This window comes from Aplidium turbinatum, chromosome 3 (assembly GCF_918807975.1).
Source record: "Aplidium turbinatum chromosome 3, kaAplTurb1.1, whole genome shotgun sequence".
Lineage (NCBI taxonomy): Eukaryota > Metazoa > Chordata > Ascidiacea > Aplousobranchia > Polyclinidae > Aplidium > Aplidium turbinatum.
The window spans coordinates 43,387,352-43,401,425 of NC_137474.1; the positions used below are offsets into that span (position 1 = coordinate 43,387,352).

At 36.9% G+C, this 14,074-nt stretch overlaps 1 protein-coding gene across 5 annotated transcripts; it reads left to right on the forward strand.

Moving 5' to 3' along the window:
* The first annotated feature begins 967 nt into the window (after nucleotides 1-967).
* LOC145767162 (four and a half LIM domains protein 2-like) lies at nucleotides 968-12,223 on the forward strand. 5 transcript variants are annotated; one of them, XM_082578932.1, is made up of 8 exons: nucleotides 968-1,750; nucleotides 2,139-2,213; nucleotides 2,696-2,902; nucleotides 5,704-5,793; nucleotides 6,789-6,963; nucleotides 7,423-7,592; nucleotides 9,656-9,842; nucleotides 10,307-12,223. In XM_082578932.1, the coding sequence occupies exons 3-8, from the start codon at nucleotides 2,816-2,818 to the stop codon at nucleotides 10,459-10,461; spliced, it is 864 nt and encodes a 287-aa protein (XP_082435058.1). In that variant the 5' UTR covers nucleotides 968-1,750; nucleotides 2,139-2,213; nucleotides 2,696-2,815; the 3' UTR covers nucleotides 10,462-12,223. The 5 variants fall into 5 exon arrangements, with proteins under 5 accessions (XP_082435058.1, XP_082435057.1, XP_082435056.1 ...); XM_082578931.1 differs by having other exon boundaries at nucleotides 2,713-2,902; XM_082578930.1 differs by having other exon boundaries at nucleotides 2,782-2,902.
* The last annotated feature ends 1,851 nt before the right edge of the window (nucleotides 12,224-14,074 follow it).

Below are 14,074 nucleotides of genomic sequence, written 5' to 3' on the forward strand. Positions count from 1 at the left end.
TTGGTTGCATTATACAATAGATTGAGTTTCGCTTTTAGCTCCATTATCGTTGCTTACTTCACAATGTAGATTTTAACGACCTGTTTTAGCCTGATGCTGCGAGGTCGTTGTGGAAATAGCGAATTGCACTAGCAGTAGCTTTCGGAACACAGGTCCCTAGTCATGTGCAATGACTAATTGCATTACTTAGTTAATAAATATCTTGAGGTTATTTTTTTATTGCCGTTGAGCAAACTGCTCGTACTTGTCGACAGTGGAACCGCCGCGTTCTAAAAATAGCGGTTCCGGTGCTGAACGTTCCGAGTCGAGGTTCGGTTTCGACAGTTTTGCTTTTCGAATTTTGTGCTACTTACAGGAGCACGAACCTAATTATTTGTGCCGAACCATGAGAAAGTGACTGTGTTTCCTCCGGAGGATGATTGGTGGTGACTAGGTGATCCGAATGCCTGGTAATGGTAGTCAAGGATACACGGACGGAAGTTGATGGTTTCTTATCTGCTCTTCAGCTTCATTTTGTTTGTTGCGGTTGATAAAAATTCAGCTTTACAGAATTAAGATTTAAGAAGTTGAGAAAGCATCAAAGATTTAACCAAACTTCAGTTGAAGTTTGTGATACAGTTACAGGCTCTGATCGAAAAGCTAGTTTCTAGCTCACCATCTATTTTATGACAATCTATTTGATTTCGATACTACGTTTTTCAATGATTATACAAGCAGCATTTGTCACACTGTGTTTCTCCATCATGTTGCTGAATCGCCGATCATGCAACGTTAATTCACAGCAGTGAACCGTTTGTATTGACTGCTTTCGCATTATTTCAATCAACTTGTGTATGATTGTCCGGATATTTGTGCACTTGATTGCGTCATTATGCAATAATGGTGTCACAAACTGCAAGTTGTTACGTCAGAAACTTCATGTTTCCCATGTTGGGAAATAGAGCTCAAAGAAAAATGGTGACAAGCAAAGTGAAATAAAATACTGAGAATTTAATTTCTTACTGCAGATGATGGTGTGCGCTATGCTGTGATGGTTTCTGCGCACGTTTATCAAATTTTTTGGTGATAAAAAATGAGTAATGTCTGGAGCATAAACTTTCAATTAGCTGTACATAACTACATGTTATGCACCGCGTAGCCACAAGAAAAACGGCTATTAATGAGCTCAGGAAAATATTAATTTTAAAGAGTTCCAACTTCTTGAAAAGTTTCCAAGTTATTTTCAGCCACTCGAATGCTGTGTTGTAGTTTAGTTGAGTAATTTCCACTCTGCAGTCTATGAAGCCAATGCCCAGAGGAAATGGCCGTTGTTGTAGACAGATAGGCCATTACCATTTTGACAAAGATGACATGTCAAAACTAAGTTAAAATTGACTTCTCTGAATGTGAATACTTGACAGACCAGTTCAGCTTACAACTCAAGAAAGTAGACTTTTCACTACTGCAGAACAAAGAGGAATTTCTTACTGATTTTGATTGGAAAATTTGAAAAATAAAGTTAAGAGTAAAATGCTTGGAACGCCTGATCAATTCTTTTATTTAATTTACGGCACCGATGATGAATTTAATTGTTTTTGAAACGCTTGCTGAACATGAGTTTAGTTTCAAGTCTTAAGCCCTTTATTTTTTGATCAAAATAAAGTGTATTCTTCTTTAAACATGTCGAACTTGCTTGTCGCAACATGTTCGTTTTCAAAAAGTTTTGCTGAAATTCTCATGGAAACAGGAAGCCAGGAAGTCAGTTTTGGTCGTGAGTACATTTATGCTGTCATATAGCCCAGGTTACATTACGTAATGATATTACTGCTAAATGTTATGCTATGACTTTGATACATAGCGCGATATCATGAATTCTGGCTGTGCTTACAGTGATGGAAAGAAGATAAAAAATTTTGAATTTTGAATATGGGATTTTTTTGACGATAGATCTAGACTAGACAGCATGCGCTCAATATGCTTGATGCAATGAAATTTATGCTCAACCAGAAGTCTGAACATGTACAATCCAGTAGATCTAGACTTTTATTTGGTCATCCATGTTCAACATGATTAAAACAATCATTAAATAGGTAACAGCCATAAAGTTAACAACTAATAATAAGAAGTAGCAGGTCTAACAATGTTAATTGTCGTCACAGTGCCACTTACTACATTGTCGTCCTACTCAGAGGCAGATATCAACTGGTATTAAGTATTAAGCAGATAATGAGCAGGTATTACTAGAAAGAAAATGGCAACAATTTAATTAGCTTTGATTACAAGTTCACTCCAGTTTCTTTTTCGTTCATGATCATCTCAGCAAATATTTTATGCGATAACAATCGATGCAATAACAATAAACTTTTGGCAGCCATAAATCATTAAAGTTAATCAATTTGTTTCTTTTTTATGTTGACTTAACGTCTTGGAACGTTCAACAAACGTTAGAAAGAGTTATGCTGTTAGCAAAGTTTTCTTGCCATTCGAGTTGTATCCCATGCTTTGCATCAGCTTCCCAGACAGCAAATCAGTTGTTTACTTGTTTTTACATTGATATAACGTCCGCAGACGTTGAATCAATGTAAAACGACTGATTTGCTGTCTGGATTATTGTTCAACATGAGATGTGTGAATAGATTTCAAGGCAAGCCGAATTGGCACGTCAAAAACACATCATCTCTTGAAACCTCACGATGTCTTGTCTATGACGTCATAGACATCTTTTATTTGCAGAGTGACGTAGGGCTATAAAGATAAACGTGCTTGATATCTCAATTGCATAAGCAGATTTCCATACTACAGGCAAGAGCTTGATTGGAACTTTATTTTGAGCATAATGAGTGTGAAATTGGAACGAGGGAGTGATGTGCCCAAGTGTAACAAATGTCTTGTTTCTTTAATGGGCAGACATTATTTAATGCAGGTAAATCTTTTCTCTACTTCTTAAAATGAAAGTTTAAGTTTTGCTTTTAATTGCAAACTAAGCTGTTATGTGAACACACATAGACTAATTTATGTCAAGAGACAATGACTAACAAAGCTTGAATTAGAATACAATGTGCACAGTTTAAGTACCTTAAAGCTACAGTTTCCAAAGGTACATTACATTTTGAGCAGACGTGTCTTAGGAACACACAAACTTTATTTTGGTTAAAGTTTATTTACAATAACAATACATCTTTGTTTTGGTATTTAGAAAAGAAAAATTTATATTTTTGTAACATATTTTCATGCGGATTATTTACATAATATCAAGTAACTGGTTTTGAGTTGAAAATTTCAAGCTGTAAATGTGTATAAAATGTTGATTTGGATGCTTGAAGACACTTGCTATGCTAATATGCTGAAAATTTACATGTGCTTGATTGGTGAACGAGACTGTGATTTGCATAATTATGACGTATGACCAATCGACTGGGAATAATTAAAGGGCTTTTCTTAAAATTGCGAATAGTTGGGAGTATGGACAATTGGCATGGATACTATAAAAACATTTCAATTTAAGTTGTTGTAAAACAATTCAGTTGAGTGGGCAGGTATTGGAAAATTTGTGGTAACATTTCGTTTCAGAATTTATTGTGATATACTTCACAGTGTAGATTTTAACGACCTGTTTTAGCCTGATGCTACGAGTTCGTTGTGGCAATAGCGAATTGCACTAGCTTTCGGAACACAGTTTCCTAACCATGTGCTATGAGTCCAATGTTTTTCGGAACATAACTATTGTGATATATTATGTTCCGAGAAATATGGAACGTTTAAGAACGTTGTCCTAAATAGAGTAATTGGCACGAAGGAAAACATACTATTGGTTAACCATTACTGGGGCACGTATTTTCCTTTCTTACCTACTAAACTAAGACAATAAATCTTAACGCTTTGTAAGAACTGTGAGAAGGCTTGTGTCACTCCAAACACGGAAGCAAATAACGAATTTCGTTTGAAATGTAATGGTCATATTTATTATGCCATGATTTCTAACGTAAGCTTACGTAGACGCTTTTAGTCTATCAACAGTTCTCTGAATCCTGGCACGACTGTTCATGTTTTGGTGAAGACTGTTTATGTGAAACTGTGATATTTTCGAGGTAGCTGAGCAGAATTTTTCATTTGTTAGATCGCGGTGTTGGCTTATGAATATGACGTAGGCCGTGTTGTTGATGTGATAAAGTTTGTGACGTTTAAGCGCCAACGCACCACGCTCTTAATTAAACGCTTTCCGTGCCAAAGTTTTTGAATCAAAAGAGCTGATTTTTATTTTTCAACGAGACCTTTGATTATTTGTCAAAAATGTTACTGAGACACAAGGCCACTGGATTCAACCGTTCCTCGTAGTTGATGTGTTGCGTCACAAAGAAATGATGGATGATGTAACAACCTTAAATTACCAAGAAAAAAGCAAAACGTTTTGAGATTTACTTTTATTTGCTGAGTCCATGCTTATGTCTAGTGGTGGATATTTCCATGCAGTAAAGAGAAAGAGGATATTTGTGCTTTACCTATCAGCAAAGCATACGATTTAAGCATCTTTCTAAAGCATAACTGCATGCTTTGGATGGGTGTAGACTGTAGAACCGCCGTTCTGTTGACGTCAACCAGAGTTGTAACCACTAAGCCACTTTGCCCACAGACAACAGCATCACCAGTAGCCTTAGCGGGGTCGAGTACTTTTAGACCCGATCGCAGGATGATTTTAGGCGACTTAACCCTTTCCAAAAGTAATAACCCTAACCTAACCCTAAGGCCAAAAACCTAACCCTAAAAAAAAACTAAAACCTAAAAAAAACAAAAACCTAACCCAAAAGCCAAGGCCCCTAACCCTTTCCAAAAGGCCAAAAATGAACAAAGCACCTCGTATCCTTTCGATATAGTGGGTTTTTCTTGTGTCTTGTCTTGATCTCATTGGCACCAGGCACAAATTATCTTCTTAAGGGGTCTGAGTATCACTCAATGTTTTCGTGTTAACAATTTAAAATTTTGACTTGTTTACCTGCGTTTATGATGATCAATTGTGCCTTTCTACACGTGATAACTGTGTCTGATAATTACTTGAACACTTAAGCGTAATTAAAAAAACATTCGGCAACCCTAGTTTCTTGCTAAATTACCTCAATCAATCGTGTTGCGCAGAACCCGATGACGACCCAATCAATCATAAACACACAGGACACATAAACTAAGTGCAGTCGGTCAGCGTCCGTATCGTTTCAGAGTGTAAATTATTCTTCAATTTTCATATTGCCAACAGATAACACATTATCAACGAAACCAAACAAACAAATTTTCTGTAGGCACCAAACTACGGTATGGCATTAGGAAAAAAAATCAACACAAAAGCTTTAATCAACTTTTAGAATAGCACACAGAATTGCAAAAATATGAACTGCCAAATGTAATGAGGGTCTAGGGCTATTGCAATGTCTATGTTAATTTTTTGTTTTGGCACGTCGGAATGAATGATAATGATGATGAAGATTGCCACAAGCTATTATTATTATTTCAAGATGTTCCAATGATCATTTCTTTTCTAAGTTTGATTGTATTGAATCTTTGCTCCAAAACCAGGTCCCCCGACTTATGGAGCTCTGGAATCAGTTTCAGTTGTTTACGAAAAAACGTTTTTATCATCAGCCTGGCCGTTAGTTTAAATAATGATATAGCTTCCGGATTCATGTTTTACACGCTTGATTGATTTTTGATAATTAATCTCTTTGTTTTTTCCAGAAATCGCAACAATTCTGCGTTGAATGCTACGAGAGTTTATTCTGCAATACTTGTCACACATGTGGGGACACCATTGCCACTGGCTGCAGAGTAAGTTGGTCTTTAACGTCGAATCAATGTTTTGTGACGTGCAATTAACGTTTTATGACATGGCGTGACGTCATCAATGAAGCATACAGTGAAACCCTCTCCTCGTAAATGCCATTCCCAGATAGTAAATCAACCGTTTTTTACATTGATTCAACGTCTGCAGACGTTGAATCAATGTAAAAAGCGGTTGATTTGCTGTCTGGGTTGTGCCACAAGTTGATGGAATGAAAACATTCTTAATTAAATTCAACGTTGAAGAAACTATAGACACTTGACCGCCACCTTGTGGTTGAAGTGCATTCAAAGCTTCAGTTTTATGAAAACTCGGAATAGAAATTACCTTTTGTTTAAGTTTAACCTTCCTCAAGGGAATGACTTGGTTTCAAGGATTAGATACTTCTTTTCACATGCGGATCAAGTTAGCTTACTACGTCATGAGGGAATGTGAAGAATATCCAATCTGACATAATGTTATGGCTGACTGCTGCTGACAAGTGATTGACGCAGTGGATATTTCCGCACCGTTCCAGGCGTGAGAAAAATTGCGAACGAACTATATAAAAATTAACTCAACTCCCATTCCATAGAGGCATAGATCATGCTACTAAACTTCGGAATAGAGTAATATGTTTGAGAACAGTAATGCTACGGTACTCAAAATCTAAAATCAACTATCTAAGTAAAAACTTCCTAAGCGTTCCAAAACTTAAATTCAAGCAGAGGCGAAACTTAAGGGCGAAACTTAAATTCAAGCAGAGCTTGTGATAGATCCGGACCTTTTAATTTTACCCCTAGAACTTCTGGCTTCTAACTCTGGCAGTTACTGCAATATGCGGGCTAACAACTGACTATCAGCAATCCTCATTTTGAAATTAAGCGAAGAGTAAAGCTTTTTCGCCAAAATGCTGCTCATCTTAAAAAGCACAAAGTTAGTCTGCCGTTATAGGAATAGCAATGTATAATTTTGTAATATAACCCTTCATTGACGATTTTAGGATATCTCCTACAAAGACTTCCATTTTCACGATGGTTGTTTTTCTTGCAACGGCTGCGACAAGTCATTGACGGGAGAAAGGTTTATTTACAAAGATGAAAAGTTTATCTGTGCCGAATGCTTCGAAGAAAAATTTTCCCCCAAATGCAGCACTTGCCAAAAAGCATTCAAACCAGGTTGGTTTATGACGTCATGATGTGATGAGCAGGAATTATCTTTTGTAAACAACCCAGACAGCAAATCAGATGTTTTGCATTGATTAAGGATACTTAATGGCATGGCTGAAGTACACGATGATTGGGTGTCTTGCCTTCCCATCTACTTAATCTATGTCTTCAACCACGGGCAGCCAAGAACCGATCAAGATATTTCATAATTTAGTTTCGGGAGAGAGTTTGCTTTTCTATACCAAAGACAGGCAAGACACAACAATACCACAGGGTTGAGCATTACAACAGTATATATTTTTTACATATTTACAAAATAGTTTCTTGATGCTTACAATTAGTTAGCTAGTTACCTTCAAGAAGTTGAAATTTATTGCATTTTATCAATATTTCATAATTTGGTCATTATATTCCAATACCTGTTGCATTCCGACCTTTGTGAAATTTCAATCATTGCATTCCAACTAGGAGTGAAGAGGATGGAGTACAAGGGAGTCAGCTACCACGAAAACTGTTTTTGTTGCTCATCTTGCCAAGGGATAATTGGAAAGAAAAGCTTTGTGGAAAAAGATGACGGTTTCTTCTGTGAGGAATGCTTCGAGACCAGGCTGGCCAGCAAGTGCGCAAAATGTAAAAAGGTGAGATGAGAATCTGAGAATTTTGCACAGAGCTCTTTGGTAGCCGAAAACGTTCGAGCTAATATTTCATTTCATTTGTCTTTACTAAATTAATGTTTAAGTTACAGCATCGGTTCTTAAATAAAAACTGTTATGACGTCACAATGGTCGATCCAAATGTTACAAAAATACCTTGAGTTGAATGTTTCCAGTTTCAAATGCTCCCACTTTAAATTGCTAGAACTTTTTTTTCAAAACCGCTAAAATAGCAATACTTTGATCTATCATTGTATACAAAGCAAGCCGAACCATTACATTAAATCAATGCTTGTATTTCATTACAATATAGCACCTCGTATTGACTTCATATGCAGGTTTAGTGAATCCAGAGTTCATGTTTATAATCACGGCTGATAAACATTAACAAAGATGTTCTTGTGTGATAGGAAGTTTGATTAAGTTGGATCACACGAATAAGGTTTTTCATGATCATTCATTGTGAAAGTCATGAAACAGCCGTGATTAACCACGATCACGTCTGGCAGACGCCATCAATGAAGATTTTTTTTCGTTCTTTTGCTTTGGTACATCATAGCTATCGTCCCTTTTTCATGAATACCGCGTCCAAAACCAACAGCTCGATGCAATCGTATAAAATGATGACGTATCTTTGCTAGCAAGATGACCTTCCCGCGACCTTCAAACTAAACCAAAGCATTTTAATTGCCTTGAGGAATAATTGCAAATTCAACGCACCCTCTTGCTTACGTTTAAGATTCCCGTCGCAAACGTTGAAGCTATTTTACCTTCATCCAACGTGGTCCAACGTAGGAAAGACGTACTATAAAGTACATAAAACCTCAACTAGCCATGAACTTTCTTTCTTCGAAGTCGAAGCTATAATAGGCTTTAGATGGTTAGACAACGGTTGACCTTCCAGAATTAGATATGTGGTCCACCAACTCCAAACATGACGTGATCGATTAAAGATTTGAGTGACGAATACTGCCGGGATGACGTCATGTATATTTTCTACGTCCTGCTTGTCGTAGCAGCTTCGGTAGCTCACGCAACCACAACATTCAGTATACGCAAGTCGCAAGTGCGAATCCTTCTTTGCTCCAGTGGAATTTCTTTTATACTTAATTTTATGATATACGGTAACGTTGATGACATTAAAAAATATTTCTTGCTGACTTACAAAACGCTAGAAATAAAGACGGTTATCATTTTGTGGTAGCTTAGCTTGCAATCACTAGAAGAACGCTACGTATTACTTTATAATGACTGCTGGTGAACGGTCTTATTGGTGCTATGTTGTCTTGGTAGTCTACCCCTTCGTCCCTAGGGTGTAGGCTATTTTACGAGGTAAAGGTTACCCAGGGATGATGTACCTCTTTTCCTGTTTCATTTATCCCATTGGACAGTTGGACACTAATACACGTGCAGCTGCGAATGCTACAAAGGTAATTTCACTCATGAAAAGCTGTCAATCAAAACATTAGCTGTCAATCAAAACACCATAGCTCCCCTAATACATCTTGGCCACTTCGATTTATTGCATAAACTCTTTTGTTCAACACCGTGTACTGAATCATCAGCACACAACAAATTCTCTTGCGTTATTGTGTATACCGTCTTTATTATAATATCACTTAGAAAAGTGTAGTTTGTGTGATTATTAGTAGTTACAAAGATAAATCTGAAGGTGTTTTTATTCATTGTCCAGAATTACACAGCGTTGATATAATTCGCCTACACAGCGTAATAGCCAGAAATACAAATAAACTGAGCTGAACTACCGCAGTATTTAATCAAACCAAGCTTTATTTGTTTAGTTTTCCTAACAGGTGACTACACAAACATCGATTTGTTTTAATTCCAAAGAATTGTTTCATTGTTTCTTTATTTAGAACACCCTATCACAACCAATTACGTAACAAACGTTTGACACAAGCAACATTTTGTAGCCTTCACGTTTTGTAGAACTTTGCGCTGCGATTTGTGAACTGCGGTAGGCCTGATATGTCCGTTATGCATGGCTTGACTAGATCCAGTGCAATAAGCTTTTGCTTCTTTTGCAGGCAATTAAAACGAACGGAGTTTCGTTCAGAGATGACACTTTCCATTCATTCTGTCTTTGCTGTGCTGGTTGTAGCAAAGAGTTGGCTGGGGAAAAACTTGTAACTCACCACGATCATACCTATTGCGTTGCTTGTTACTCCATGAAGTTTGCCAAGAAATGTCTTAGATGTAAACAAGCCATTTCAGGTACAGATTCTCTCTGAAGATCATATTTTAGAGTGAAACAGTCTTTTTATTGCTATTTTGGCAAACGTTCGATAATAATTTATTTCAAACATGCTGTATGCATATTGCATAGAATAAACTTAAGCCATCGAGTCTGCAGTCAAATCAATCAACGAAGTGCTTAATGGACGATGGTTGTTACAAAATGTCGTCACCATTGTCATACACTGCTATTCAGCCATTACATAAAGGTAGACGATTTGGTAGTAAAAACAAGCGTCGTAGACAATTGATTGCTTTGTACATTGTAGACAATATTGTAGACACACATTGTAGACCACATTGTAGACAATAGCCTCCCTAACGAGACACTTTTAAGAGGGTTGAAAACATGGCTAGTGGCCTCAGTAGAATCCTTTTATCCCCCAACCACATTTGTGATGAAAGATTGTCGTTTATTGAGTAATAATGGAAGGTGTCTTTAGGTGAGAGTGGTACGAAGATGATCGCATTTGAAGACTACAACTGGCACGTGAACTGTTTCAAATGCGCCACATGCAGGCTCTCCTTGGAAGGCGAAGGTTTTATTATGCACGAGGGCGACACCTACTGTCAGGATTGTGCTGATGAGCTGGATTGAATCGACACAATAAACTTCAATTGATCTCTTGTCAATAGGAGAGTTTTGTACATTTTTACTATGTGGTCTCTGGCTTACCCCTTCAATGTTGTGTGCATGAATTTGTTGCGAAAAATGTGCTTCACGTTTGTGTGAATTTTCTGTTGATGTTAATTTTGTTGGCCCCTGAGTTTAGTCATTTTCAATGGTAAGACTACTTCAATGGCCTACTAACCCTAACCCAGAGCTGCGTTATAAAATACACAGCAGCGAATCCGGTATGTGGTTTAAAATGGGTGGGATGTTAACGCAGTGATATGTAGTTTTTGTAGGTGTACATTAATCCAACCTTGCAAATACACCGTGAATAAAGTTACTGTTCTGTGTTTGAAGGGGGAGGAGGGGATTAACCCAATCACCCTCCCCCTGGATCCGCCACTGAATGGACACAAAAGAATTCCAAGTTCACGACAGTAACACCAACTTTTTTATGTTTCTACTAGCTTGATCGGAACTTTTCCATCAGTCTTTGGCCTGAACTTACAAAATAATAATGGACTTCACTGTAACAAGAATAATTGCAATATAAAATGCAATTGTGTGGCAGCATCCTAGGCCCACTACAAAATGATGTGACAGTTACGGAAACATAAAGTGGTAGGAGTATATTATTCTGTAGCTTTCACTAAGTTGTTGACTGCAACAGGAAAGAAGTCGTGAAGCCACAATTGTAAAGCTTTTTACTTTTAAAGTCACCTGCAGCAAGGGGCATAGTTGCAAAAGAGAAAGTAACCTCCTTGCCAAAATGTAGGAACTGGACATACTTTTGCTTATGCGGCACTACGCTTTACTCAAACATGCTGATACGGCCAAGGAACCTATTTCATTTACGTTTGCTCCCAGACAAAAACTGACGTCACACCCACAAAGAATACTTCTAGCAGAAGCAATTATCTGATAAACTAAGACGTGTAGTTCTGCATTGAATTGCTAAATCAGCACATTTCATCGCAGGATATGATCCAAATAAAATTATTTGCGCTTTATTCAAAATGTAGAATTAAATTGTGTAAATTTGTTGTCTTAAGGTATTATGAACAGGCTACTATATTATGTAGTCATGATTGGGCTGTAGCTTTTTTATTTCTTGTAACAAATGTCTTTATGAAATTTCCGATTTCTGCAGTGTTTTGTGTTGCATGTCCACCACGCTTAATTATCTGCAACTATCAGTTTGATGTTCTTCAAATAGGTAACTAAATTTAATGACATAATTTGAATTTACGATTTTTCTCCTAAATTTTGGTTTAACGTCAACTGCATTGTATGATTAGATAACTTTAATAAAATGTGATTACAGAGGCGTAGTCAGGAAGAGGAAAGCTGTCCCCCCATGAAATATTTCAGATAAATTTTTCACACTTCGTTACAGCATCATTCATTATTGCCGGGCTCACTCACATGTGAAAATATATCTCCCCCAGAAATTTGTGCTAGCTACGCCCCTGCCTGTTTAGTATCTGTCAGCCATTTCCAGGAGCCCTTCACCTACGCAGTTCAACACTATGAACTTCTTAACATATTTGCTTCATGCTGAGATGCATAAGATTGTATGTAAGAATAATAGCCTTCTAATCGTTTTGCATTTAATATTTGACATTGATATAAAAATGTTCTTTAATATTGCTGACATCATCGTTGACATTATTCGTCACAGGGCCCAAGATATGTAACTCCCTGGTATGTAACAAACGTTTTTACATTTTCCTTTTAGTTTCATCCTGCTTGCGATTTTTTAAATGTTTTATTCAATTTATTCTTGTGTTGAGTAAAATTAACGTTTTAGATGTCAAATAATGAGAATAATGAGAAAGAGAATTTCTGTTTTTCAGATAGAGGTTTTAAAGTGAGGTACCGTAACAATGAATATAGCCCATCAGTCTACATCACGAAGTATTAACACTACATAGTGATAGAGTCGGCTGCTCTCATTTTCAACGTGTGCTGAAGCGGTAGCCACTTTAACAAGTCGAAATTCTGCCACTGCGAATGACTACAATGCAACCGCCAACCATTCAGAACATGTTATAAGAGGCTACCGTCCAATTGTGATCCTTCTCGCACTCATCCAGAGAGTTAATGCTTGTTTTGAACTTTATTTGGTAATTACAGAAGAAAAAGAGCAATAGCAGTAGTGGGAATCGAACCCACATCAATGAAATGACTACTTTCTAGCCCTAACCGTAACCCCTAAGCCAACCAGCTGACAAAAAATCCATCACCTAATTTGCTTTCTATCATTTTCTTTTCGCCATTTTTACGTCACCTAAACCGTAGCTTATGATTGGTTGGCGGTTTCATTCTAATCAATGTCAGTGGCAGAATTTCGACTTGTTAAAGTGGCTACCTGCTGAAGCGGGGTTTGCCAAGAAGCAGTGGTGCGTTCTCCAGAGGCGTCGACTGTCGAACGACGTTCTTTCCAGGGTCGTGCGTAGGCTACGTTCTTACGCTTCTTACATAAAACAGTTTTTAGAGTTTTCTGTTTAAACGTAGGCTACGCTTAAATGTACTTTACTGTCATTTTTGACAAATGACAGACTATTCCAAATTTTGTTATCATCCAAAATTATCATCAGCTCATCTCAAAGTAGTAAGCTAATATTAAATAAATTAATTATTAAATAAATAATTTTACACAAAAAAAAAGAGGATCGCATTTTAGGCAAGTGTCAAACCTGCAACAGTGCTCGATATAAAGTATAAACGATTCGGTTACGTATCTTCCAATGCAAGTCGGTATATTCTCGCCGATTCAGTTCTATTAAGCCACGACCAAAATTGTATTTGATTTTTGAATCATTTTTGCCAGATAGAAAACCTGTAGCTACCCAACCTGCCGAAAATATTTTGAAGCCGTAGAAGAGAAAGAAAAACTGAGAAAATTTGGATGTTTTAGACAAGCAAAGGCAAAAAAAACTGACTGGAGAATAGAAAATATCGACAATGCATGAGGGATTTCATTTGATCATGTAGCATGCTTTTAATTGTTTTGCCAAAATGAATTGAATCGTTTTAACAATCGCTTGTTCTCAGTTATCAAAGAACTAAAATACCCCTAAAAACTCATTGAAGTGCGAAAACTGACTCCTAAAGCGTCCTGCAAAACATAGAATTTTGCTACTGATTTTTGGTTTGAAACGTCATTTTTAAAGCATACCATATAGGCTATGCCTACTCATGGCCACCTAAAGATACGGCCTGATTTGTCACATTTTGCAGAAATTTCCAGGTTTTTCTAACTTTGGGCGAACGTTTAAATAAATTTTTCTAAGAATTATATTTTTACGCTTTCTTTTCTCTTTTTCCCAGATGACACAATAGATTTTAACATCCTCACATGTTGAAAAACAAAGAAAATTTGATTTCGAAGATTTTAGTCAGACTGTTAATTTTTCAATGACAGTCTGATTTAGCGTTTTTCAACTTACTTTTTTCATTTGCTGCTGCTTCCCCAAGGCAACAAAAAAGTTTTATGTCATTAGGAAACCGCAAAAAGTAAAAACATCTCAAAAAATATCAGTCAAGCACTAGCTGTAAGCAAAATCTGCAAAATGTGACAAATCAGGCCAGATCT

What these genes read in the sequence shown, in the direction of transcription:
- LOC145767162 (XM_082578930.1), top strand. An exon ending in GCAGACATTATTTAATGCAG is followed by an intron (nt 2,903 to 5,703) that starts GTAAATCTTTTC and finishes TGTTTTTTCCAG; the next exon opens with AAATCGCAACAATTCTGCGT. An exon ending in CCATTGCCACTGGCTGCAGA is followed by an intron (nt 5,794 to 6,788) that starts GTAAGTTGGTCT and finishes TGACGATTTTAG; the next exon opens with GATATCTCCTACAAAGACTT.